This window comes from Pteropus alecto, unplaced genomic scaffold (genome assembly GCF_000325575.1).
Source record: "Pteropus alecto unplaced genomic scaffold, ASM32557v1 scaffold11, whole genome shotgun sequence".
In the NCBI taxonomy this organism is placed as follows: Eukaryota; Metazoa; Chordata; class Mammalia; order Chiroptera; family Pteropodidae; genus Pteropus; species Pteropus alecto.
Genome location: NW_006431956.1, coordinates 11,397,775 through 11,422,843, shown reverse-complemented (window position 1 = coordinate 11,422,843; position 25,069 = coordinate 11,397,775). Strand labels below are relative to the sequence as shown.

At 36.8% G+C, this 25,069-nt stretch overlaps 1 protein-coding gene across 1 annotated transcript in view; it reads left to right on the top strand.

Moving 5' to 3' along the window:
• NEBL (nebulette) overlaps positions 1-25,069 on the top strand; it is a 150,834-nt gene that overhangs the window by 85,078 nt on the left and 40,687 nt on the right. Inside the window, exons 13-22 of the mRNA XM_025043398.1 lie at positions 327-434; positions 4,142-4,252; positions 6,619-6,729; positions 8,852-8,962; positions 13,428-13,538; positions 13,705-13,815; positions 15,960-16,064; positions 20,448-20,540; positions 22,855-22,947; positions 24,830-24,922. Of these exons, the coding sequence (XP_024899166.1) occupies positions 327-434; positions 4,142-4,252; positions 6,619-6,729; positions 8,852-8,962; positions 13,428-13,538; positions 13,705-13,815; positions 15,960-16,064; positions 20,448-20,540; positions 22,855-22,947; positions 24,830-24,922 (1,047 nt within the window). The remainder of the gene's footprint in view (positions 1-326; positions 435-4,141; positions 4,253-6,618; positions 6,730-8,851; positions 8,963-13,427; positions 13,539-13,704; positions 13,816-15,959; positions 16,065-20,447; positions 20,541-22,854; positions 22,948-24,829; positions 24,923-25,069) is intronic.

Below are 25,069 nucleotides of genomic sequence, written 5' to 3'. Positions count from 1 at the left end.
GCGCTCGCTCTGTCTTACTCTCTCTCTCTTTCTCTCTCTCTTTCTCTCTATATGTATACCATATGTGTATCAGCTATTTAAGTACTTTAATCAAGTTCTAGAATTACATTATTTAGTAATTTTAAATTATTGTATCCCTTAAAAAACTATGTATCTATAACCTGCGTACTTTCTTTATATGTCATTAGCCACAGAGAACCCAGAGATCAACCTAAATGCGATTTTAGAAAATAGGATGATTAACTTTGGACATATTTCTTTTATGTTGCTCTATTTGTATAAAGGTTCATAAGCTTTATATGCTTTTTATACTGTTTTCAATGAAGGTTAAGTACAAAGAAAAATACGAGAAAAATAAAGGGAAATCGATGCTTGAATTTGTTGAGACACCATCATATCAAGCTTCAAAGGAGGCTCAGAAGATGCAGAGTGAGGTGAGTCCCTTTGGTTTGTTATCAGTTGTTTAATGCATATTTGACATTTTATCATTTGAGAGGAACCAGGAAAGGGGTTCAGAATGTTAAGTGGGTTTAGAGAACCCTGCACGGGAAGACCCAGGGAATCTGCATTCTAGACCCAGGCACCTTATCCGGGCCATTGAGATCCTCTGGTCCTTAGTTTTTCCCATTTGGTAAATGTGGATATCAGGCCAGATGAGCCTGTAACGTCCCTCTCGCATTCTGTGATTATAAAAGTGACACTTTGTAGTTGTGTCCATGTAAAACCTATGATGAGCAGAAAAAAAAAAAAAAGAATAGCAAATGAAGAACTGGTTGCTTTATTTACTTTTTTTTTCAACGACAATAAAACTAACATTTATTAAATACCCTGTGCTGAGTAATATACTAGATAGTTTATATTTGTCAGCTCATTTAATTCTCTCAAGGTAATGATGCTAGGTGGGCATTATCCTTAGACTAGTAATGCATCTATTGATATTAATTGTCTTACCTAAAATTAGGTATCCAGCAAATGCCAATGTTTTAGGACCTGGTCAAAGTTATAAATGATTCTCTTCTCTGTTAGCTTATTTAATTGATTCCCTCCCACCACCCTACCAATAAATAGTGACATGGAAATTTTAAAATATCATGAGAAGAAGAGATCAATTAAATTTTTTTCTCTACTTATCCACTTTTTTTCTCTACTTAAGATGATGCTAAGTCACACCCAAGTACTCCCCATACTGGTTTTACTCTGTCTCAGTGAGATTTCTTATGTTCTGTTTTTTTTTTCTTTTTTCATACTTTTTTGGGGGTCCAGACACCAGATACAGAAGGTTTTGTCTGCAGCCAACATCTTGAATACTTTGGGTACAACCAAGTTATTATTTTAAAGGGACAGAAATAGTGGGCAGTAGTATCAGCCGATTATAACTCCAGTGCTTCACTCCAGACGTGCTCAGTGGGCAAGATCTTTTCTGTTCTCTAATAACAACAGCAAAACAAGGTGAAACAATAACTTCTGGACAATAAAACTCTCATAGGAATTTTGTAAACATTGTGCTGTTTGTTGAGATGCTGTAATTCATCTTCGCAGGGAAAGGGCACTCAGACATCACCGTGGCTTCTTGAATAGTCTCGGTTGCTTAATTTCTTCTTCAAGCAAGAGAAGAGAAGATAATTACTTATATTTTTCATGTCTTATATCATCTTAATAAACCCTGCCCCCCCCAAACATGTGGATATTAGCTTCTTAAAGAATCAGTGGGCAAAGTAGACTAAATTGTCTTTATTTACATGAAATTTAGTCAGTTGATTTTTTTTCCCTTTGGCAACAGACCCTCAAATGAGAAAAGATTCCCCAAGTACAAATTTCACTGCACAGATGACAAGGACTTTAAAGGTGTCCTGGACACTGAAAAAAGTGCCGTGCATTCCGTGTACCATCTTTTCTTGTGTGGATCTCGAAATCTGTAGCTAGCACTTGTTTTTTTACCATTGCTGTGACCCCACAGAAGACAAGGAAAATTAAATGTTGACAACTAACAAAAAAATCTGTCAGATGAACTCAGTCATTGCTTTTGGTTGGCTGTTTTGACACCAGGTGTAAATCAGCTTTAATGTTTAACTGTAGTTATGTGTTTATTATATGCTGTGGAATCCACTTACAGTGTGTGCCTTTGTTAATATTGGCTTTCAGTTTTTGCTATTCTGATTTCTGGTGTTGTCACTGGGGGGAGTTGTCTTTTGCAGAAGCTGATACATGTTTCCCTTTAATTATAGCCATTGACTTGTAGTTTTTTAGGCTCAGCAATTATGTTTCTGCTCAGCAGAGCTTGAGGAAAAAGAAATCTTCCAATAGGAAATATCTTTGGACCAAATTTATACTATAAAGAGCTATACTATGCAATTTATTCCATGTAATTTGGCATTTAAATTTTCTGCTAGAAAAATAAAATATCTAAACATCTTAGTTAGACAAAGTTTGACATGAAAGATATCTTTACATGTGGGACCTGTGAAGCAGACACAAAGAAAACCATGTGGTGCTTACCCCTAAGAGGTAAACTTGACCATGAGCTTTTGAGATCTTATTGACGATCGCAGGAAAAGCTACTCGTGTATTTATTATAGCCTCCAATTATGCTGCTTTCACTTCCTTCTAATACCAGATGTAGGTTGAATCAATGTTTTCTAGAAATCTCTAAATCTGGTTTTGAACAGTTCTTTGTCTTCAGTTTTACAAATAGACCTCCCCTAACAAAAAGCAGACTAAAGTTGTTTTTTGTTTTTTTTTAAATATTGGCCAGTTCTAGTTATAATCAAAGTAATGACTTACTTAACAACTTACGTCAGTAAAATAACTTTTTTTTAGAGGATAAAGCCTTTTTGAAGTGAAATATCTGAAATAAATAAACACATATATTTATATTTCACTTTTTTAAAGAGTCTTTTTTTTTTTTTTTTGGCTTGGAAATGCCCTGGATTTACCCCTATAACTATACTATCTCAGTTAATTTTACCTAACAGGAGAACATCTCAATACTGTTCTTAGGTGTGTCTATCGTTCCTTTAATTCATAATATTCTCAATGCAATTTCATAATTAGCTTTGTTAGTTTTAGTATTTACAGAACATCCATTCTGACCTTTTCTCTGGCTCTATACCTAGATCATTTGTTAAACGGCCATATGTAACATAAATGCAGGTGAAGAGACACACGGCCTGTTCTCTTATCCTCCCTCATGGTCCGGAACATTTCTTCATACAGTTACCTGTCTCTGTGATAAGTACATAATGAACCTGGCAATAGCTTTTCATGTTGCATTCATAACAGTCTCATGCACAATTTATTTATTTTTGTCATCTTTGTGATACAATTTGAAAAAAATATCTAGCCAGTAAAATCTGAGCCCTCGTTTGGTGAATATTTTCACATTGGATGGATATTTTCGTTATTTAGAGAGACTGTCTTTATAGTCATAAAGTGTGCGTTTTCATTGATTTTCAGTGGCTGAGTGTCAGAGGGGCAGGTGGGGGTGTGCATTTTAGTCCTTTACGATCACCGTCAGCATCTTTCATTTCTTGGTGGGAACTCTTACCTAAAGAACCATTTATCAGCTTCAAGATAAGATTCTCTCCAAAGTGTAACCTGATTCATGTCACACAAACAAGAAGTATCCTGAATGCCAAGATTATTGAAGGAAAATCTAACCCTTCAGCTTCCATTGCATTTTAGAAATGGTCTTTCCCAAATTCTCAAAACATTGACAGTAGGAGAGATGATGAGAAAGCGAACATTATTGCTACTTTGGTTTCAATGGTCTTCTGTGCTGCCAGATTTTCTTCCAGTGGATGGATCGACTGCCTTTTGAGTGAACCAGTCAGGTGATCCAATCACATAGCCCACTTTATAGGTTCTCCTATATCAGACAATAAAGGACCATTTAGACATTAAGCGGCCTCAGTCAGGATGTTCTCCCAGAGGATGTCGGTACTTGATGATTCTGATTTTATTTGGTAGAATTCTAAAATTTATGATGAAGTTGGAGTTATTTTCCTGTTGATAAGAAGACTCTGAGGTGGTAGAATTATATAAAAAAAACTCATCGATTTTATTTCAAGGACTCTCGTTCTAACATCTTTTCAACAGTCTCTAATATTTTCTAAATTTAAAACGATGCTGTCTTATTTAACAGAAAGTTTACAAAGAGGATTTTGAGAAGGAGATTAAAGGAAGGTCATCACTGGATTTAGACAAAACTCCAGAATTTTTACATGTAAAGTACATCACCAATCTTCTGAAGGAGGTATGATCCTGCTATTTACCACTAAATATTGCAAAAGAAGACTAAAAACTAAAGAAATAACCCTGGCAATATTTACTTAACAATTCTCTACTAAGTCAGTGAGTTTCAGATATTAATCCATTCCTCCTTCTCTCACTTTGACTTCTACTAATAGTTTTTTAATTTTTATTTTTATTTTCATAGTAGAGCCAGCCCTTTCTGTAACTTCCCTGTAGCATTCTCATGACATTTGATATCAGAGACGAGGTGATCATGTGTGAAAGTCTGGATAAATGGTACATTATTTATAAGTCTGGATAAATGGTACATTATTTATAAGTGATTCATGTCCTTAGTAGGGAAAAAATAATGTTTTTAACGGATAGTACACAGGAACTCATGTCCATTTTTTATTTTATTCTCAGCAGGTTTTCCCTCCAAATTTAGTAGTACATTTAGTTCACAATTAGTGTATTAAATTTATTTTACGTTAAGGTCCTCACATCTAACAATTAGCGATACCATGCTCACAGTCCATCCCGTTAAAAATTTTGTCTTTTTTTTAAAAAAAAAAATGGCTACAAAGCAACTTGGAACTCTTCCAACTCTTTGTTTAAATAGATTCTCTTTACATTAAGAGGTGTTACTCCATTTCATCCTGAATTTTGAACTGAAAGAAATCAGTTCTGAAAGAAAGGTCTTAAACAAGTGAAATAAATTTGTATAATTACCTACATAGATGTGTATCATCATGAACTTCTTAAAAACTAAGTGCCAACTGGCCTTTACCATTTAACTGCTTTTATACGTTTAATACGGTTCACTGTTATAATGTATATTGAGCTGAAATAGGCATGTGATTTATGGAAGAGTTCTCTTGCTACTTTATCTTTTCTCATTTCTCATTCCTATAAAATATTTTGAAGTTGAAGGCGAATCAAATGCCAACTTCCTACTATTCTTGTCTTCCATTTTAAGAAAATATGCAGTATTTTATGTGAATTTTTCAAAGGGGACTTTTTTCATCATTTACATACACATGACAATGTGAGATCTATTTCGAGATCCAAAATGACTTTAATATAATACCATTGCGTTTTTCTTTTATTTCTCTTTTTGAGCGAATTTTTTTTTTATTGATACAGCTTATATATTTCACGATAGAAAACAGTCCCAGAAGAGTATCATTAAAAATCTTTTAATTAGGTTAAAGAGATGTCGAATTTTAAAAAGGGACTCTTAGTGACCTAAAGAAATGGTAACTTCCTTTTCTAAGTATAAGCATTTAGCTTTAAATTGTCTGTGCATTTTTTATTTTATTATGGTTCGTACATTTATGCTGATGTTTAGAGTGTTCTAGTATCATTTTATACTTCATTTGATTCCCCCAATTTCCCTTTAACATCAGTAGAGCAAAGTAGTTTTATTTTCATTGTGCCCATGTGGGAATCAAGGCTCAGTTACTTAAAGTCCTCTCAAGGGTCACATGACCAAATAATTGAACGAACTCTGACTTTCCTCCAGGTCATTTGACACCAGAGCTCTTTCCAAAATTACATGCAGGTCATTACAATGTCTCGTAGGCTATTAGTTAAGCAGAGGACTGGCTAATTTAATTTCATTGGACAAAGAGAAAATAATATGAAATGAACCCTAGAATTAACTGGAATATGATTTCTTATCATTAAAGGAAGTCTCATCTTTCATCCGGCAAGTTAATCATAAATGCAACTTAGTTGAATTGGATTAAGATATTTATTGTTTTCATAATGCAATTAGTAAGAAAACCAGAAATTCATTCGTACAAAAACACGAGTTACATATGCATTAGTAAAGACATTTGGATCTACTTAAAATATAATATTAAAATAGGTGAAATTCAAACTATATATTATCAGTCTGTAGGAAATCATTTGGTTTATAAATCTTTGAATAAAATGAAAAAAAATTTTTTCTTTGAAGCTTGCCTACATCAATCCTTTCGATTTTGTAATTTTCCATTCTTTTTCAACTATGTTCTTTTGGTGATTCACATTTTATGGACAGCTTTCAAAGCAATGCTTGAAATAATTAATAAGAAGCATGTATTCCTAAGATCTTCCTCGCAATTTAAAGGGAAAACATCTTTTTAAAAGCATGGAACCAATATGATACCAAAATATATTGGAAGAAAGGATGAAAGAGAAAAGACTTATTTGGAAGCCACCCTAAACATTAAAAGAGAAAATTTGTCTGTATGAAATAAGGAATATGAATGCTCAGGTGTCTGGTTCATTCCTTTCTAGAGGTAGTTTCTCTTTTCTATGGTCTCTAGAAAACATGTAAAACTATCTATACGTTAAAGAGCTTCCCAGTAAATTTCAAACTTTAATATTCTTGTCTTACAGAAGGAATATAAAAAAGATTTGGAAAATGAAATAAAAGGGAAAGGAATGGAACTTAATTCAGAAGTTCTTGATATTCAAAGAGCAAAAAGAGCATCTGAAATGGCTAGTGAGGTGAGTAGATTTATTTAACAACTGAGAATGTATGACATTTCAGCTGATTTCCTTATCTATAAATATGTCTCAAAGATTATGTATATTCCACAACTTTTATGTGTAAGATGATTATAAGCAATTATGTTCTAGCAGTCTTTCCCACTCAGTGAATTTAAAAAAAAAAACAAAAAAACGCTCACCATCTCTTTCAATGTGATATGAGAAAAATGTCTATTTCCCCATATTAGAGAAAAATCCGTACTATAAACCAAAATAAATTTATGAGATTTAACTTGATCTTTTAAGCAAGTAAAAGGCAGAGGTTTAGGACAGTGTGCTGTCGTAGTCTGTCGCTAACAGCAGTTTAAAAGTTCACAAGCTTAAACCGAACCGGCCACTCTAGTCCTTGCCTGGACTGCTGAATGAGTCCAGTTAACCCCCTTCACAAAACGAAAGTGGCTGTTGCTCACTTTACATAAAATTTATAAGAAGGAATCAAGTGCCTCTGAAGTGCTTTCAGTCCTTTATGTCATTATTATGTCACATTATTATGTGTTATGTCATTATTTTGGTATCGAATCATAGCACTGTGCTTTGAGGAGTATCTAGCTGAATTTAGCAGTGAAAAAATTCAGTGCCTGGTAAACTGTGGTGGTGATGATGATGATGGGCCCTATGAGTCAGGTTGCAAATGATAGAAACGCAGCTCATCCTGTGTTAAGCAACAAAGTAAATGTTTGGCTTACAAAGTACAAAGATCGAGTTTCCTTTAGGTTGGAATTTAAATGATGTCTCTCTTCCGTCATCTCTCAGTTCTGTTATCTTCTCTCTTGCTTCACTCTTGGGAGGCTGTCTCTACGTGGTGGCCCCTCTTGCTGATAAGATAACTCATATCTGTGGCCAGTAGGAAGTGAGCATCTGCTTCCTTATGGTTACAGTTAACATCCAAGAATTGAATCTCACTGTGGCCACCTTCTGTCCTGTGTCCACACCTGACCCAGTCATCGTGCCTATGGTCAGTGGAATGTAGTGTGCTGATGACCCAGGATGGTTCTCGCGGTCACCCATTTGCTTAGTTAACTTTGTAGTTTAACAATGTTTTAAGTATGAAATATTATACATTGTTATGTGTTTTGAAAAACTTGCCATCCATCTTTGATCATATCCATTGTTCTTTAAATAAATTAAAAGAAACATTTAAACGTATTTTAGTGGAATTAAAAGTACATGTGTAGTGCAGGGAAATCAACCCACCCAAAGTGTATGAACTGAGAGAGGTTAGAGGTAATTCCTGAAAAGGAAATTATGGAACTTTTTGCCAAAAGGAAGAGGAGTGGATGCTGGTCAGGAAAAAACAACGGATGTCCATTATGATGTCTTCGGCACACACTGTCATTACATATCTCTACATCAGTAATTTTCTACAAATTCTTTTATTATGGTGAGGTGTCCAGACCACACTCAGACGTAGATCTTATCATCTCTTGTCAGTAATACTTGGCAATACTTTTTGAAACTATCAATGGCAGAGCCTACCGCATGCGATGGAATGGCAAGATGGTGGCAGGGGCAGCAGTCGATCAGGTCTTGGTGTACAAGTATAGGAATAAAAGACCAGAAGAAGCTAACAGTTATCGAACACCTACTGTGTGCAGGGCGCTCGGCAATATGCTATCTCACGGACTTCACAGTGATCCTGCATGAGGAATTATTACCCCCATTTTGCAGATGAGTAAACCAGCAGTGTTAAGAAACATTCCCGGAGTCACACAGCTACTGAGTGTTCTGGCCTTAAAGCCAGTCTTCCTTCTGCAGCATCCGCTCACTTACAGCTGCCTCCCCGTCCTCTAGACCCTACGACAGCTGTCAGTGAAGGTTCTCACCTGGCAGTTGCCTTTTCGTAGTAAAAAGCTTCGCAGCTTTCTGTACCCTTCCTCAGTCAGAATAGGGATTATAGTCCCAAGCAGTTCAGAAAATTTAGTTCCAGGTGATCACTCATAGCACAAAGTAAGCTGTGTTTTCATCTTTTTTGTTTTTTTAAATAAATATGTTTAGCCATTTTGGTATTATTGAATACAGATATGATTGTCCCTGGGTGTCTGAATTTTGTAAAATGTAGATTTTTTTTTTTTTCCCCCAGAAAGAATACAAGAAAGATCTGGAGTCAATAATTAAAGGGAAAGGAATGCAAGTTGGCATCGACGCCCTTGAAATACAACATGCCCGAAAAGCTTCAGAGATGGCTAGTGAGGTTAGTGGGGCGAGCGATGTAGACCTGGAAATTTGTGTTTTGGAACTTAACAAATAGTAACAACTTGATTAGTATATGGAATTTTCCAAAGTTTTCCGTGACTAGTTTAATAGTTTGGAATGGGAACCGTTCTAAATCATCATGTTTATTTGAAAATTTACAGTTTTTGCTTTGCTCATCTCCCTTAAATATGTCAAAGAAAATTCAAGGAAAAACACACAAACACAGACACGCACGCACGCACACACACATCTTAACCTCATCCCATAATACAACAAATTTCACATTAATCTGGGCTACGATAAATGTTTTCATGCTAATTTTTTTTTTAAGGATAGATCATATGCTACTCGATATATCTGTGTTTCTAACTTTCTGAGCAGAACTTGAAAATAGTGTGCTAAGACTCTAACATGACATTGACAGCCATTTTTGCGTGATTTGATTGCATATTCTCAAATGTCCTCTGTGACCTTATCACCATGCTTGAAATTTCTTCAGAGTCAGCATTTGGGGTTGAGGTATTATATATCCTGAATGACCATGTTCATTTATCTAATATCGTTTCCTCTTTATGTAGTACATACAGTGACAGGATGTTAATTTAGAATTTTGACTTAGATGCTACGATATGATGGATATCAGATAACACAGTTGTCAGAGTCAGACCATGTGTGTATTTTTGAAAGGAAATACCCTAGAATTGGCCCCATACCTCTTGACTTCCCCCGTCTAATTTTAAGAATATGAAAGGGTAAGTGGGGTGGAGAGTATGGGGAAGAGACGATTTTGTCAGAAGCATATGTAGAGAAAAATGGGGTGCAGGTTAAGGAGTGCCACTTATTTATTTCAAGGCTGACTGGGGGAAGACTTCAGTGGGGTTCTCTGACAGCTATAAAATGACACTTGCAGTTAGGAAGAGCTGGCTCAGGCTTGACTCCCACCCAGGATGTCTGGAGGACGGAGGTAGCTGACGAACTGCCGAGGAGTTGCTGCTGTGTTGATATCTGTCTCTATGCCCAGGTTTAGGTACTGGCCAGGGGAATGGGATGGCCCTAATGGGTTTAGATAAAGAAGCTGGGGATGGCATAGAATTCTTGACCAATAGGGATTCCATTTAGAAATGGCAGCGGGGGATACATGCTGAACGAGCACTTAAAAACCTCCTTCACTCGGCCCTAATTCTGTTCTCCTCTTGAGAGATAACCATTGTTATAAATTTGTTGGAGAACCTTCCAGATCTTTGTTTGTGTATATATAGATAAACGTACATTTGTACACAGACTTAAAAAACTTAAATAATAAGAACTTTGTTTTGTGCTTCCTTTTCTCACTTCATATTACAGACCCTTTTCCATGTCACTTCATATGGTTAGTTATACCTAATTCTTACAGAAAAATGAGGTATTCCAGAACCTGGATGTGAATACACAACCATGTAGCTTTCATTGTCTCATAGGCATCTACAGTGTATTGTAACAGGGAGTCAACATTACTTGCCAAAATCAGAACCCTCAATTTTTCCTCGGATCTGCTTCGCTCTTCCATCCCCATCTTCACAAATGGCATCATTGAAATCCCAGAAGTCACTTTCATTCCTCTTCTCAACAAGTTTTATTGACTCCACCCCCAATGATGGTTCCCTAAACTCACCTTCTTCTCCCCACCCTAGTCCAAGCTACCATCTCGATCACGTGGACCATTACAATAGCTTCCTAACCAGAATTCTGCTTCCAATATTGTCCTCTTTGTACCCATTCTCTGCCCAGCAGCCAGAACAATCCTTGAAGAATTAAATTATGTTACCCACCCCACTCCCTCGACTTAAAACTTTCTAGTCACGTCCAGCATCGACGCCATACTCCATGTTCTCGTGTTCAAAACCTGCCTCTTACTCATCTTCTCCCCTCGATCACTGTGCTCCAGCCTTGCAGCCTTCCAGTCTGTGCCCTGCAGGTTTTAGGGTATCTGTTCAGCTCTGCTGTCTTTGCAAAAGTCCTCCCCCACCGGTCTTCGCATGGTTGGTTCTTTTTGCCCTTTCTTGTTATTCATTGCTTAGATTTAATAGTACTTTCTTACGCTGGCCTCCTTGGGCTTCCGAGTGACTGACTACACAGTAACTATCAAATTACTACTCATAAATCTCCAAATTTTTTCATTTTTGTGAGGAGGGGGTGACATCCAGTGTCAGTTCAAGGTACTAGATCGGAGCATAGGGGTGTGGGTGGGGAATTTGAGGCTGGGGAAGAGTTTTCAAAATCATCCTCATGGAACTGAGAGTTGAAGCCAAAAGAAAGTATCCTGTCACCGGAGAAAAGAATGTGGAAAGAACAGAAATTCTGTATTTCACACTTTTACCTAAAAACAGGCTTCTCCAACATATTTTACAAAAAGTTGGAATGTCACACCTTTCTTTATTATGGTAATAGATTAGTTTAATTGGACAAGATTCTGATTTAGATTTCTCTGTGTACCTTGGGACCACATGCTAAGAAAATGGAGTAAGTTTAGTTATTAAGAACCTAGGGGAAAAACAGGCCTGGAGAAGTTAGCTGTACTGTGATTATATGGAGCCCAAGCTAATTTTGGTGATGCTATTATCTTGTAATCCAAAATTTTCATTTGCATATAATCATAGCCACGTCCCATTTGCCCCATTGACAGGCTTTCAAATCCTTTTCAACTAGAATTTGGGACTTTGCCATAGTAGAAAGTTTATTTATTTATTTATTTTATTTATTATGGTGACATAGATGAACAAAGTCCAAGGTAGAGTCAATATGGTATATTTTTACATGAATGTCAAACCTTCTAGTAACTATGGGCTTGACTCTGGTTTTCTTTAGCCAATGGCATTAGCAAACATGAGACAGACAGAGGCTCTAAAAGGAAGTGGGTACTGGAGTTCGCCCTTGAAACGTAGATGTCATCATGTTGTTAAAAGCCATCTAAGTTTTAGGGTGTTTTAGTATGCATCAGTAAGTAACTGATGCGCTTTGTGTCCTATGTAGTCTTATTTATGGGCTTCAGAATGCTCTTAGATTTGGAACTTCATACTGGAAAATTAAATGACATACTTTCACCCTGGGATCTTGGTGGCTGTCTATGATGGCTGCTTTAGTTCCTACATATATCGTCCTTTGAATGAAGTATTTTGTTTTGGGGCCTTAAGAGGCTTACTAAAAACTTGGAGCTTTTTTACAGACATAGTAATAATTGAATGTTATTCTTTTGAAAGTTAAATATTATTATTTGGACTTTTATTCAAAAAAGTGAAACTGAGAATCTACTTCAGTGAAAATAGGCAGATTTATGAGCAGAAAATAGGGGGAAAATATAGTATTTCTGTAAAATTGAGTTTTGTCTACAACTTCTCTAAATTTAGAACATCACAAATAAGCAAGGCAACATTTACTTTGAAAGAAATAATCTACAAATCTAGAGCATGTCAACACAATGGGAAATAACTGTTTTGGAGGAAATATAATTAGATATTGTCAGTAGTTTTTTTCTTTTAATAAAACTTTTCATTGAAGAATAGCATGTACAATTATAACTGTAGAGTTTGCTGAATTTTATAATTAGTAGTTTTAAAATGTGACAAGAGCTGCTTAAGACATTTGTATGTGTGTGTAATTTTGACACTTTTTTAAAGTAACGGATAATCCAACTCAAGCTGGCTCAAAATAGCCAATAATTTATTATTTTTCTGCCAAACAGCAGAGAAATTCTTAGACACGGCTTGATCTAGGACTCAAACAGTGTAATTTGGTTTTAGTTTCTGTCTTTCAGTTCTTAGGCAGGCTTTCTTCTCCTGTTTGCAAAGAGGCATCCAGCCGCTCCTGGCACTGGAGCCAGGAGCTTTCTTCTCCATTCATGTCCAGAAGGAAAAGAAAATCTCTTGATATCTTGTGTGGAAAATGAATGCACCTATCCCTCAACCAGTCATGAAGGGCCAGGGATGGGGTATGAGGACCGATTTGAATCTCACAGGGCCCACAGACCTGGGTAGTCTTACCCTAGCTGAGTGGTTTAGAATGAGGGAACAGTAAGATGCCCAGTAGTTAAATTAGAGAGCTAATGAAAGCAAAAGAGGGGTCACATTCCAGGCAGGCAACCAGCAATTATTCACTACAAAGCGAAAAGCTACAATTTTACAATCTCATTTTATTGATATTCATCAACCGAATTATACATTAACCTACGATTGATCAATTTTATCCCTTTGAAATACAAAATTTTTCCCTGGACTAACTCTGTTTCCTTTAATTCAGGTTAGTAAGAAAAAGCCTCCTGATTTCTTATCAATAAGTCATTCCTAGTGATGTTTCTACCACAAGTTAAAACTCTATAGTTCTATGGAAATAAAAGAAATAAAGGTCCAGTATCGCGATCCTGATGTTGCAATGACATCAAGTTTTTTAGATTATTTTAGAGCCCTAATTCCATGTTTTATTTTCTCTAGAAAGACTATAAAAGAGATCTGGAGACTGAAATTAAAGGGAAGGGCATGCAGGTGAGCACAGACACGCTCGATATCCAGAGAGCTAAGAAAGCATCGGAAATGGCTAGTGAGGTAAGAAATGAATGACGTGTGACGTTTAAAACAAACGCATTGAATGGTATATAGAAAGAATATAAGTGGTATTTCTACATGGGTGGCTTTGAGATTCAGACACATAAATATCTCCATTCTATGGAAGGTTAAGCAAAGCTCTGATGATCATTTTCTGCTCTTTTAGAAAGAATATAAGAAAGACTTAGAAAATGAAATCAAAGGGAAAGGAATGCAAGTGAGCATGGACATTCCAGATATGCTTCGAGCCAAGAGGGCATCTGAAATCTATAGCCAGGTTGGTAAGAGAATGAAGATGCTCAGAATGATGTATTCTAATACCCGGTCACCATGTGTTTTGTGCATTTCTATGATTGATACCTTTTTGAGTGCACTGTATTCAAAGTCAGTGCACTCTATTACAAAGGAACCACTGGCCAAAGTTAATTAAGCTCACTCATGAGAGGGACAAGCGCTGCAAATTCAATGCAACAGACATTATTCAATGTCACAGCTTCTCTGCTGAGGCCCCCTGTTTGGAGTCCAAGGACGTTTTGACCTTTTTCTTTAAACTCTGTTGCACACTTGACGTTTTAATGTTCACACTACAGAAACAAGATTACAAGTGAGTTGTCCTTTATCCATTTTATGATAAATATTATCATTAAAGTAATCAGTTCCAACTAAAACTAAGAGTGAATAAAACTACACAACGTGTAAGATAAGAGTGAATATGAAGAACGAAGTTTTCTTGGTAAAATGCAGTCTGCCAAATACGTGTTACATGTCCTCTAGAAAAAACTGGATATGGGAGAAAGAATGACCACAAAAGAAAATATTTAGTGGAAGAAGTAAAATATGATTTGGGCAAAAAGTTTACTAGAGAAAAATTTCTTTGCTGTGAAATTTACATGGAAAAGAATGAATCCCAATGGAAAAAATAGTAAAGAGAAATGAAAAAAAATAAAATGATTATAGAATACTAAGGAATTAAATTTGGATAATGGGTCTATGCTGAAAATAACTTTTGAGAAAATTTGACTAAATTTGTTAAAAATCTGTTTAAAACATAAGCAAGGGATCTAAACATATATTGGTTCGAAACGTGAGTTTTAAGATGGCAGAGTCAAATGTCAAAGCAGTTGTCTGCTTCTTATATTCCTTGGATGACACAGCAGTTGGCATGGTCCTGAAGTGCATGTTCATCTGTCCTTAGTGTCTCAGGGTGGCACGTGAACTTGAAATTGGTGCTAACTATATCAGCTAAACTAATATCCTAGATAAATACATAAAATAGACAAATGGCCATTTTAGTCAGTGGAGAGAAGTTGCTATCTCAAGAATTCCAAACTCATTCATTCATTCAGCAAATATGTCCTGAGCACCCATTTAAATGCAAAATTAGATACGGTTTTGACCTTGGGGAGCTATAGGCTAATCTAGTAATTGAATAACCATACAAAGAGAGTATTATAAACCATGATATACACAATCAGAAAGTAAGGGAAGTAAAGGCTTCTCAGAGGAAGTGATGGCTGAGCTGTCAGAATTCCTGCTTTGACTTAACAGTTGATTTTTTGAGTGTGACACAAGATACATCTAATTTTAAGGAAATATAATATTTTGGATACAGTGGAATTCTTAAGAGGATATAATGACACTGTGGTGCATTTCAACGGGAATAATAATTACCTTTCTCAACAAGTAACGGTATGCCATATGCTTAACATTACTGATTTTGGAGTCACAGTGCCTGATTTTAAATCCTAGTTTTGACACTTCTTAGTGAATGACTCAGTTTCCCCATCTGTAAGAGGGAGTAATGATAATATTGACTTGTGGGGATAACTAAATGATCTAATGTGTGTTCAATATTTAGAGCAGTACCTGTTACAGAATGAGTATTATGTGAGTGCTGGTACTAGCAGAAGGCATTGTCCAGGTGTCATAACAGTACATTTAGTAGATAAAAAAAAAAACACTGAGATTTTTATCTCAACCACAAAAATACTTGTACCTTTCCCTTAATCAAATACATCTTTTTCTGAAATAAGAAGCAGAGCATAAATCCAGAAGCGTGAAAACAAGTAGGTATAGAGAGCCAGGTTACTCGCAGGAGCTGCGGGGAGACTGAGCAGGGATAGGACAGCCTGTGGAAACACAGAGCGCCATAGAGGTCAAGCTCTCCCAAGGCTGTGGGATGCACTGCGCTGGGAACGACTGTCTGAGCAGAGGTGAGGCTGCTGTGTTTGCATAGTCCCTTTATTTTTGCTGTTGCATCAACAACCGCTTTGAATCATGAGATGTAATTTACAGCCATGTGGTATGGTAGAATCAGAAGTACTATCGTTATCATTTTCTCTCTGTCTCTTGCCTTTCTCACACGTACACCTATGCACGCGTGTGCATGCACGCACACAGAGTAACTGTTTCTATTTCTAGAAAAAGTATAAAGATGAAGCAGAGAAGATGCTCTCTAACTATTCTACTGTGGCAGATACTCCCGAAATTCAGAGAATTAAGACAACTCAACGAAACATTAGTGCAGTAAGTAGCCATTATTTTTTTTCGGTGGCCTCACTGAGGTTTTAGTTTGTGAGGAGAGCATTTTTCTGTTTTTGTTTTTGTTTGCTATATTGCTTGAATTTCCTATTAAATGTATTATTTTTATTTCTTTAATAAGAATGCCAAATATTCTTGCAAATTATACTTTATCATGATTGCTTTAGAATTACAAATTCAAACTTTCTTCATTGGTACAAGCTGTAGTTATTTTTAACTGAATTTTTAAATTTCACTCAGGAAAGAGGAATGGATCATCCAAACAGATTTTACTGTGAAGACACAAATAGTCGTATGAACTGATTTCTTTCCTTTTCATTGATTATTTACACTGAAAATATATCTAGGAATTTATTAGTTTATAACCAATTCCTAAACTTCCACATTTTTATTTTGAGGTATAGGAGTTACATCAGCATCATTAATTGAAAGATTAGGTCTGTGTTTAATAGATAAATGAATTCGAATTCTAAAATTGTGAAAATTCGCCATACAGCCAGCATTTAATGTAGAATTAACTCATTTAGTAGTTAAGCAAATGTCTCATCAAAATGTCTCAGCACACCTGAAGACTTCTAGTATATTTTCTACTTTCTAATGAATTGGCAAGCGCTGACCCTCACGGTGTGCTGGGCAGGTCTTCGTGGTCGGGCTCTGCTGAGAAATGGAGTCTCGTTGGAAGACAGGGTCAGAGAAAAAGGCTGCTTTGGCCTTTACCTCCTGTGATTCTGTCATGTTCCAGATTTCCAGCTTTCGGAAGAAAACATCTCTTACACCCCAACCAGGGCCCACAGGATTACCACAGACTGAAGGAGTAGTTCTGTCCTCACGACTTCCTTATAATTATTCTGTTTTTCTGTAGGGCTCTTTTGCTTTGCTTTGTGTTTGAAAGGGGCGGATGCTGGTGGAGGCGGAGAGTTGTAGAATAACGAATAAGTGGAAGATGAGGAAAGTAGGCTGAGTTATGTTGATGTTGATGATAGATCTAATATTTTCTTTGAAGAGAATGAGGGCATCTTTGTGTTGGGAGAATATCACTTGCTTAAAATTTCATGCTGTTTTTGAATTAAATGATAACCATTTAGTTAGCTTTTATAATATGCACGTTGTTTTTTTCTTAAATATCCATGTGACATTCATATTTGAAGAAGCTTTCTAACATATTCTTAGAGCAAATAATCTGTAGCCACATAAGATACCAGGCATGCCCTAGAATAGGGATCCCTAACCCCTGGAGAGGGGACTGGTACAGGTCCGTGGCCTGTTAGGAACCAGGTCACACAGAAGGAGGTGAGTGAAGCTTCATCTGTATTTGCCGCGCTCTCCAGCGCTAGCATCACCGCCTCAGCTCCACTTCAGATCATTAGGCATTAGTCTCATAGGAGCACCAGTCCCTGGTGCCAACAAGATTGGGGACCACTGCCCTGGAACATGCATGAGAGGGTTATTACTTGTAAGATTATGGCATATGAAACAAAGTTGGACATTTATTCTCATAATGGATTACTTAATTGATTAATGTAACATTGATGCTCATAAGTAGAATCTGTGTTCACATTACTTTAAGACCTGGGAAGTTATCTTTCTTTAATAAGAATCTAATCTAGGACTCAAATTCTAATAAGCGTATAATTACTCTTTTCTTTCTCTCATAATAAAGGTATTTTATCAGAAAGAAGTAGGAGTAGGCACAGCAGTAAAAGATACTCCAGACATTGAATGAGTGAAGAAAAGTCAGCAGAATATTTGAGTTCTTTATGGCATTAATTATCCTTTCCAAAAGCAAAAATAAGTTGGATGAATGTTTTCCATTCTTTACTAAACTGGCTGCCTTTTTCTTTTATTTTTCACTTTGTTCACGTGCTATTTCATCAAATATCAAAGTTCTAACTTTCAGAAGGAAAACTAGCCTTGTTCCTCATGATCCTAAGGCGGGGCCTCATCTTGATATATCATAGTGCATGAGGTAAATCACTTGAATGGTGCAGTAACAAAGTTTAAGATTAGATTTTATCTTTTCAAACAGAATTTTAACCGTATTAAATTTTTCAGAGAAAAGGTAAATCCCAATCCTACTCCACAACTTGGGAGAAAGTAATTTTACCCTGGAAAAATGATTAAAGGCCTAGAACATTTATTCGGTGGTTTAAGAGAAGGTTTCAAAGGCTCCATTTGCTTTCTACTTCTTCCGGTTTCCAGCAAAGAAACATACACCTTCACTACAATTTGTAACTCAATTCCCTTTGAGCCAGGGGGAAGAGTAGAGGGGATGCTTAATGCTAAGAGTATAACCTCTCCATTCAATGCCTGACATTTACAATGGCTTATTGCTATCCTCACCTCAACAGGTATTCTCCAATGTACATGTAATGTATTCAGTTTCTTGTCAAGGAAATCAAAAGGGTTCTTTCCTTAAATCCCCTTCTTGACCTTTCTCTTTACCTTCACCTTGAAGGCAGAGCCTTTTTTAAGTAATCCCGGTAGAACTGCCTTGATTTGACTCACCTGTCAGGAACTCTGATAGTTAACGTGGCATCCTTAGAATATTAGCGTGCACTGGCATTTGTGGAGAAACTTTAGGAAAGGCAAGGTAATACTGTAGTAAAACATGCTTCAAAATGAATTTGCAGAAATTGTACAGAATACGAGTGTAATAAAATCCCTGTAGCATGAATGAAGCGATCTCCTGCAGAAAGCAGAGGAGAAGGGTCTAATGATGAGGCTATATAGATGTGTTCCAATCTACCGTGGTGAGAGCCTGTCTCCGGTGATGCTCAGGTCTAGGAGAGGAATTCGTTTGGCAGAGAAGTGTAAAATGTTTTGTTTCCTTTGCTTTCAAATGATAATATTCGAAACGTACCGTCTGTGTACTGGAATATGGTATTATAAATGTTCTGTAGTGTGCAGCTCTATTGCCTACAGTGAAATGACTGTGCCATTTTGATTAGTTTAGAGTCCTACGGAAAACAAAACTGTTCATCTTTAATCATGTATAACTTCTCACTCGAGGAAAATCGCACAAAGTAGTACAGTATATCATTTCCTCTTGCGGCAAACAATAAATTCATAGTTCTGTGTCTCTGTGTGGTTGGGCCATAAACTCTTGCTTAGTATTCAAATGGAAAATTGCCCTTTCAAGATTAGCTAGATCTGTCAAACCAAGATACGATTCTCTAACATTTAAAGATCTCGACATTTTCTACCTCCAGAGTACAAGCCTCTTAGCTATTAGCTTTCTCTAAGAGCTATTTTTGAATCTTATACTCTCAATTTAACTTTTTTGGATCCAAACTAATATTGGCATTATTACTTATATTAAATCTACAGATACTGAGACATACATGACATCTGAGATATTTAGGTGCCGCTTTTGTTGACTGTCAGCATAGATTTCAGCTTTAATCATTTTAAACATTACCAAGTGATTTCTAAAATATGTTTTGTGTAGATTCAAATCTTTGCTCAATTTCAATTGTGTGCCTCTTAAGTCTAGCCTTTGTTTTCATACATGTAAATACATATGTGTGTCCTTTTTCCTGAATCCAATCTTCCACAAATTTTAGACATTAAAATATCACGTGATATAAGGGCATCGCTAATCATTTTGTAAGTTAAAGAGCTGTTTTGTGTCCCATGTCTCACTGTGTGCTGGCATTACCATTTGTTGAGTTGATGTTCCTCTAAATAAATTTAGAGGAGGAGCTTTTGGGTGAAGTCGATGACTGGACACAGGCTGGCTTTATATAATGCGACTGTGTGGAGAGAAGATACTTTCTGACTTTCGTTCTGCCACTGGCTTCTCTATAGTGATCACGAAACAGTGACCTTTGCTTAATTTAGTACATCCCTCCATCTCCCTTTTGCTTCTTTTATTGTAGCCACTTTAATTTTTTCCTTATTCTGGATTATTTGAGTGCTATCAGTCAGATAAGCAGTGTTTCCTAGACTGTGTAGCTGACTCATTTTGATGTTTGCCTTTAAATACATGGTAAATTTTAATTAACATGTTAACAAATAGAAACTGCAGTTTGGATAGAAAATAATAAATTATTATATTACTTAACATAATTTCCAAGGTATTTTTGTGCATGTGCTTACTGATAAAACATTTTCATAAGCAACACTTGCTTAGTTTAATTAAAAAAAAAACTCTTACGAGGATGGATAGGTAAATAGATATAGGCTTATTTGCACTGTATATAAAGGAATCCTGAAAGTATCAGATAAAATAAAAAATTGTGTTCTCATTAAAGGAAAATTAATGTTGGAATAATAAATATTCAATTATGCAAATAAAGAATTCTTAACTGTTCTATAAGCCTTTGGTTGAATAAAACTCACATTATTTTGTTTTAACAAATTATGCAGGTGAAATACAAAGAAGAGATAAAACATGCAACAGCCATTTCTGATCCTCCGGAGCTAAAGAGAGTTAAAGAAAATCAGAAGAACATCAGCAATGTGTGATCATATTTCTCTAAGTATTGTTTTCTATTTTACTGGCTGGCACCACACAGTGAGGGCATGCCATTTGGACAGGTGATGTCCCATTATAATGAATACCATTGCAGGAGGGCCATTTCTTGAAAGGTAGAGATAAGACTTCACACATCTTTATGTTTTTCATCATCCCTCGCTCAATGCTTCACATACATTTGCTTTTTAAAAAACACGTTATTGAATTCCTACTGTATTCTTGGGGGAATTCAAATGAGTGAGTATACCCTAAGGTCAGGGGCTGTGAAGGTTCTCAAGGTTTCTAGGAGAAAGAGACATGAAAATACATAACGATGATGCATTGTTTAAGTGTTATAACAAAAACTAATATTTATTGGGTGTTTACTGTGCTTTTGAGTACTTTACATGCAATATCTCATTTAATAATAAGTAATTCCTCCTGCGCAGTGTCGTGGAAATGCAGAGAAGGGAAGCTGTGTCGGTGAGAGAGAGGAAAACCCTTGGAGAAGGAGTAACCTTTGAGCTAGATCTTAAAGAATTAGTAAAGGCTTGGGGTGGATTTTGTGAGGAAGGGCCTTCCTGGCAGGAGAAACTGAGTATGTCCAGCATGCAAGGCTTATTCTAGGAGGGGAAGGTTTAGTGTGATGGGCACCTGGGGTGAAGGGTGGCACGAAATGACAGTGGAGAGAGAAGTGATCTAGGTCACCAGGAGGCAGTTGGGAGTCTCGCAGGGTCCCAGTACTGTTAAGTGGCCTGCCAGTGATCAGGTTTTGACTTAGCGATTAAATTGTCTTACGTGTCTCTTGTTCAAAAAGAAGGGTTATTAGTTTTCAGTTTATCATAGAAACTTAACACTCCCTTAAAAGTAACTTTATTTGAAAATAATAGTGAGTTAATTAGGCGAAAAAATGTACTATAAATGGCAGCACAGGTGATATCTGGCATGGCATATGGTAAGTGCTGTGCAAATGGTGGAAATCTGAGTAACACCGGAATAGTGGGGACGAGCGTGGACCCCGGCCAGGTGGTTCGATCCCAGCTCCAGACCTTACTTGTATAACCTTCATAAGCCACCAACTTCTCTGGGCCTCAATTTCCTCACTCATAACACAGGGACTAGAGTATGCAGTGAGATATCGCCTGTAAAGCACTTAGCAAGTTTGTAAATAGATGAATGCAAGGTATGAACAGTCTCCATATTAAATTTATGTCCCCAAACTTATATCCACTAGAGAGTGGCTGCAATAGCCTCTCTAATTCAGTAATGCTGTTCTATAGATTTTATCCCTCTGAGCTCCGCCCAGAGCAATCTCCTTCTATGTTGCTGTAAATACAGATTACACTGGACCTTTCCCCACTTTTACTCAGACGATTTTCCCAGACACAAAATCTGCCTGAACTCAGAAACTACATACCATGGCACAAAGAAAGTCTCATATCATGGGAGAGGGCCTGTCCCTTTTTCACTTATTTTTCCGAGCTTATCCAACACCTCTTCACTTGCTCGTTCACTACTAAGGGTGAAAATCTCAAGCTTGGTGATTTCTTGGAAAAGAAGTTCCCTAATGCTAAATTTAAATTCTGAAGAAAAAAAAAAAAAATCACTGAGACTGTTCCTGTGGAGTTCAGTATAATGGGATTTTAACCTTGAGTTTTACTTTTGCCTGTCAAAAATTTAATTGGCAGGCATACCTTTCTTTTCCTCTGGGTGGGATGCTTATTTATTTCCTGAGGTGTTGCAGAACGGCCGAGGAAGCTGACCACAAATGATGGGTCTGATCCCCAGGCTAAGAAAGGGCCCCTCCATGCAGGAGGTCAGCGGGCTGGTCCTTCCCATGTAGGAAGGGTGCAAAGAAGGAAACTTTGACGTTCAGGATTCCTTTGTACCGTGACCGTACATCACTGAGGTGCAAGCATAGCCCTGGTACTGCCCTGCTTTCTAATGATAAGAATGCAGAATTATTCTTTCTAAATATAAAATAGTAATTTAATAAATGTTGCTTTAGTGCTACGAAGAAACAAATTCCCAGAAAGGATCATTTATTATGATTAAATACTGATGAGATCGAATACATGATACAATTGGAAGAGTAACAAACAACCAAGGGTGGAATTCAAAACATTTGGATAAGAAAAAGCTTAGTCTGGGATCAGTATGATAACATCTCTTAGCGATACGCATCTCACTCTTAAATCCTAATGAAAATTTTAACTAATGAGTGCTCTGGAGCTGTGTACATTTCTTCTAATGTATTCCAGTACATGGGTCCACATGTCCTTTCCATAACCTCATACGGCCTTGTACCTTGTCTCCCAGCTCCAGTACAAAGAGCCAAGCTACAGGGCAACCCCAGTGAGCGTGACACCAGAGATAGAGAGAGTGAAGAGGAACCAAGAGCAGCTGAGTCCGGCAAGTTATTTCTGTTTTCTCATATTTTACCAAACATTACCTATTTTACTCTTCAAAACACTCTCTGGAAAGCTTTGAAACCTCTATAGCAGATGGTCCTTTTCCTAATCGTATATAAAAGGACACAAACTGTGGCCCTCTCATGTGAGCCCAGGAGAGTGAGGACTGTCTTGCTATAATTTAGCCATGTTTGTTTATTCAGGAAATCTTCGTTAAGTAGCCCAACATGCCAGACATTTTCCTGATCACTGGTACACAAAGATGGATAAGACCCAGTTTCTGTCCTCATGGACCTCATAATTTATTGGTAAATCTCTAAAACTCCATATAGTTAAGGACCTGGAGAACAGTGGATCTGTTATGAATCTCAGAAAAAATTACCTATTGGAACAGGGCAAAAGAAGACCTGGCTTGATTGGGGTTCTACGACATGCTGTCAGGGCAGGGGGCCTCATGAGTAAAACAGAAAACATTATTCGATTGTTCAATAATCTGTCGCTAATAAAGCAATGATAGTTGGCCATCATGAGGTACCGCTGATACGGACCCTGTACTAAGTGTCTTACCATGAGGTTGGCACAATTTATTTCTCTGGCTAGTCTGTGTCTCAGGGAGGTCAGAGGACATGCTGGGACTCCACAATTTATAAGGGATTTGAACCCAAGCTTCCAGGAATTCAGAAATCTTTTCAAAGATGCCCCTACCATAATAATTTTTTCCATTGTCTGATCCTTTTATGGAACTTTTATCAATATAAACAGTAGCCTTCTTCTTACAAAAGATAACTTTGAAAGACTTTGTAATTTATTTGAGTGAGTTCTCCCAGGTGGAGGAGAAATTTGGGGTGAGCACTGCTTTGTCCTTTTAATATCCCTGGAAGGTGGTGAGAGTAAGAAATTTTTAGCTTCTTTTTTTGCTTTCATTTTTCTTTGTCCTAATCTATTTATTTATTCGGCAGATATTTATTAAGCTCTCGATGCATGCTAAGTATTCCACTATCCATCAAGTGTAAAAAAACAAAACCATCTTGGCCTCACACTCACAGAGACCCTATAAAAATAAAAATAACAATAATGAGGAAGCAGAATATAAAATAAGGAAACAACATATGTAAAATTTCAGCTGGGATTTCCACTATTAGAATTCCCTGTCCTGTAACCACAAGAGTCTTGGAGAATGAGACAGATTTCCCAGTTTTTGAGAATTTTAAAAATGAATTAATTTTAAATTTGTAGTTGACATACAGTATTATGTTGGTTTCAGGTGTACAACATAGTGATTAGACATTTATAGAACTTATGAAATGAGCACCATGATAAGTCCCGTACCCACCTATCTGAAGCTTACATAGTTATTACAACGCTGTTGACTATGTTCTCTGTGCTGTACTTTACATCCCCGTGACTATTTTTATAACTGGCAGTTTGTACTTCTTAAGCCTTTCAACTTTTTTCTTCCATGCCCCCCACTCCCTTCTCTTTAGCTTTTTTTGAAGATGGAAGCCCCAGGGTCATCAAGAGGGCCAGTGGCCTTCCCAGGTTGCCATGGCAACCTCGCTGTTATTCTCTTATAATGATTTCATTCCGACGTGTTTTCCCCTTATAATTTCACTACTTTCCGTCTTGGAATTTTTGCAGCTAGTTTTGCTATGGAACAACAAATTGTTTATTAAAAGCTCATTTTGAGAAGCACAGCCAACACTCGCGCTTGCCAAATCCGACGAATCAGAATCCAGGGGTAAACACGAACAGGAAGGTCGATGCATATCTACGATGGAAAAAAAATGTATAAAAAGATAGAGTTAATTCTGAGGTTTATCCTCTGTGGTATATGGGTGGAGACCATTCTGTTCTCTATTAAAATTCTTATTTATCCTCCACAGGTAAAATACAAAGGAGAGATCAAACAGGCAACCGCAATTTCTGACCCACCAGAGCTGAAGAGAGTTAAAGAAAACCAGAGGAACATCAGCAATGTGTGATCTTAGCAGCTTCTTTCATATGATATCAAACATATTGTCAGCATGTCAACGAAGGGATTATTCTACAAAATATTCTTGACCTTGAGCTGATTTTGAGACCTGCTTTCAATTGACTGCCAATTTATTTGAAAGGTTTCAGGG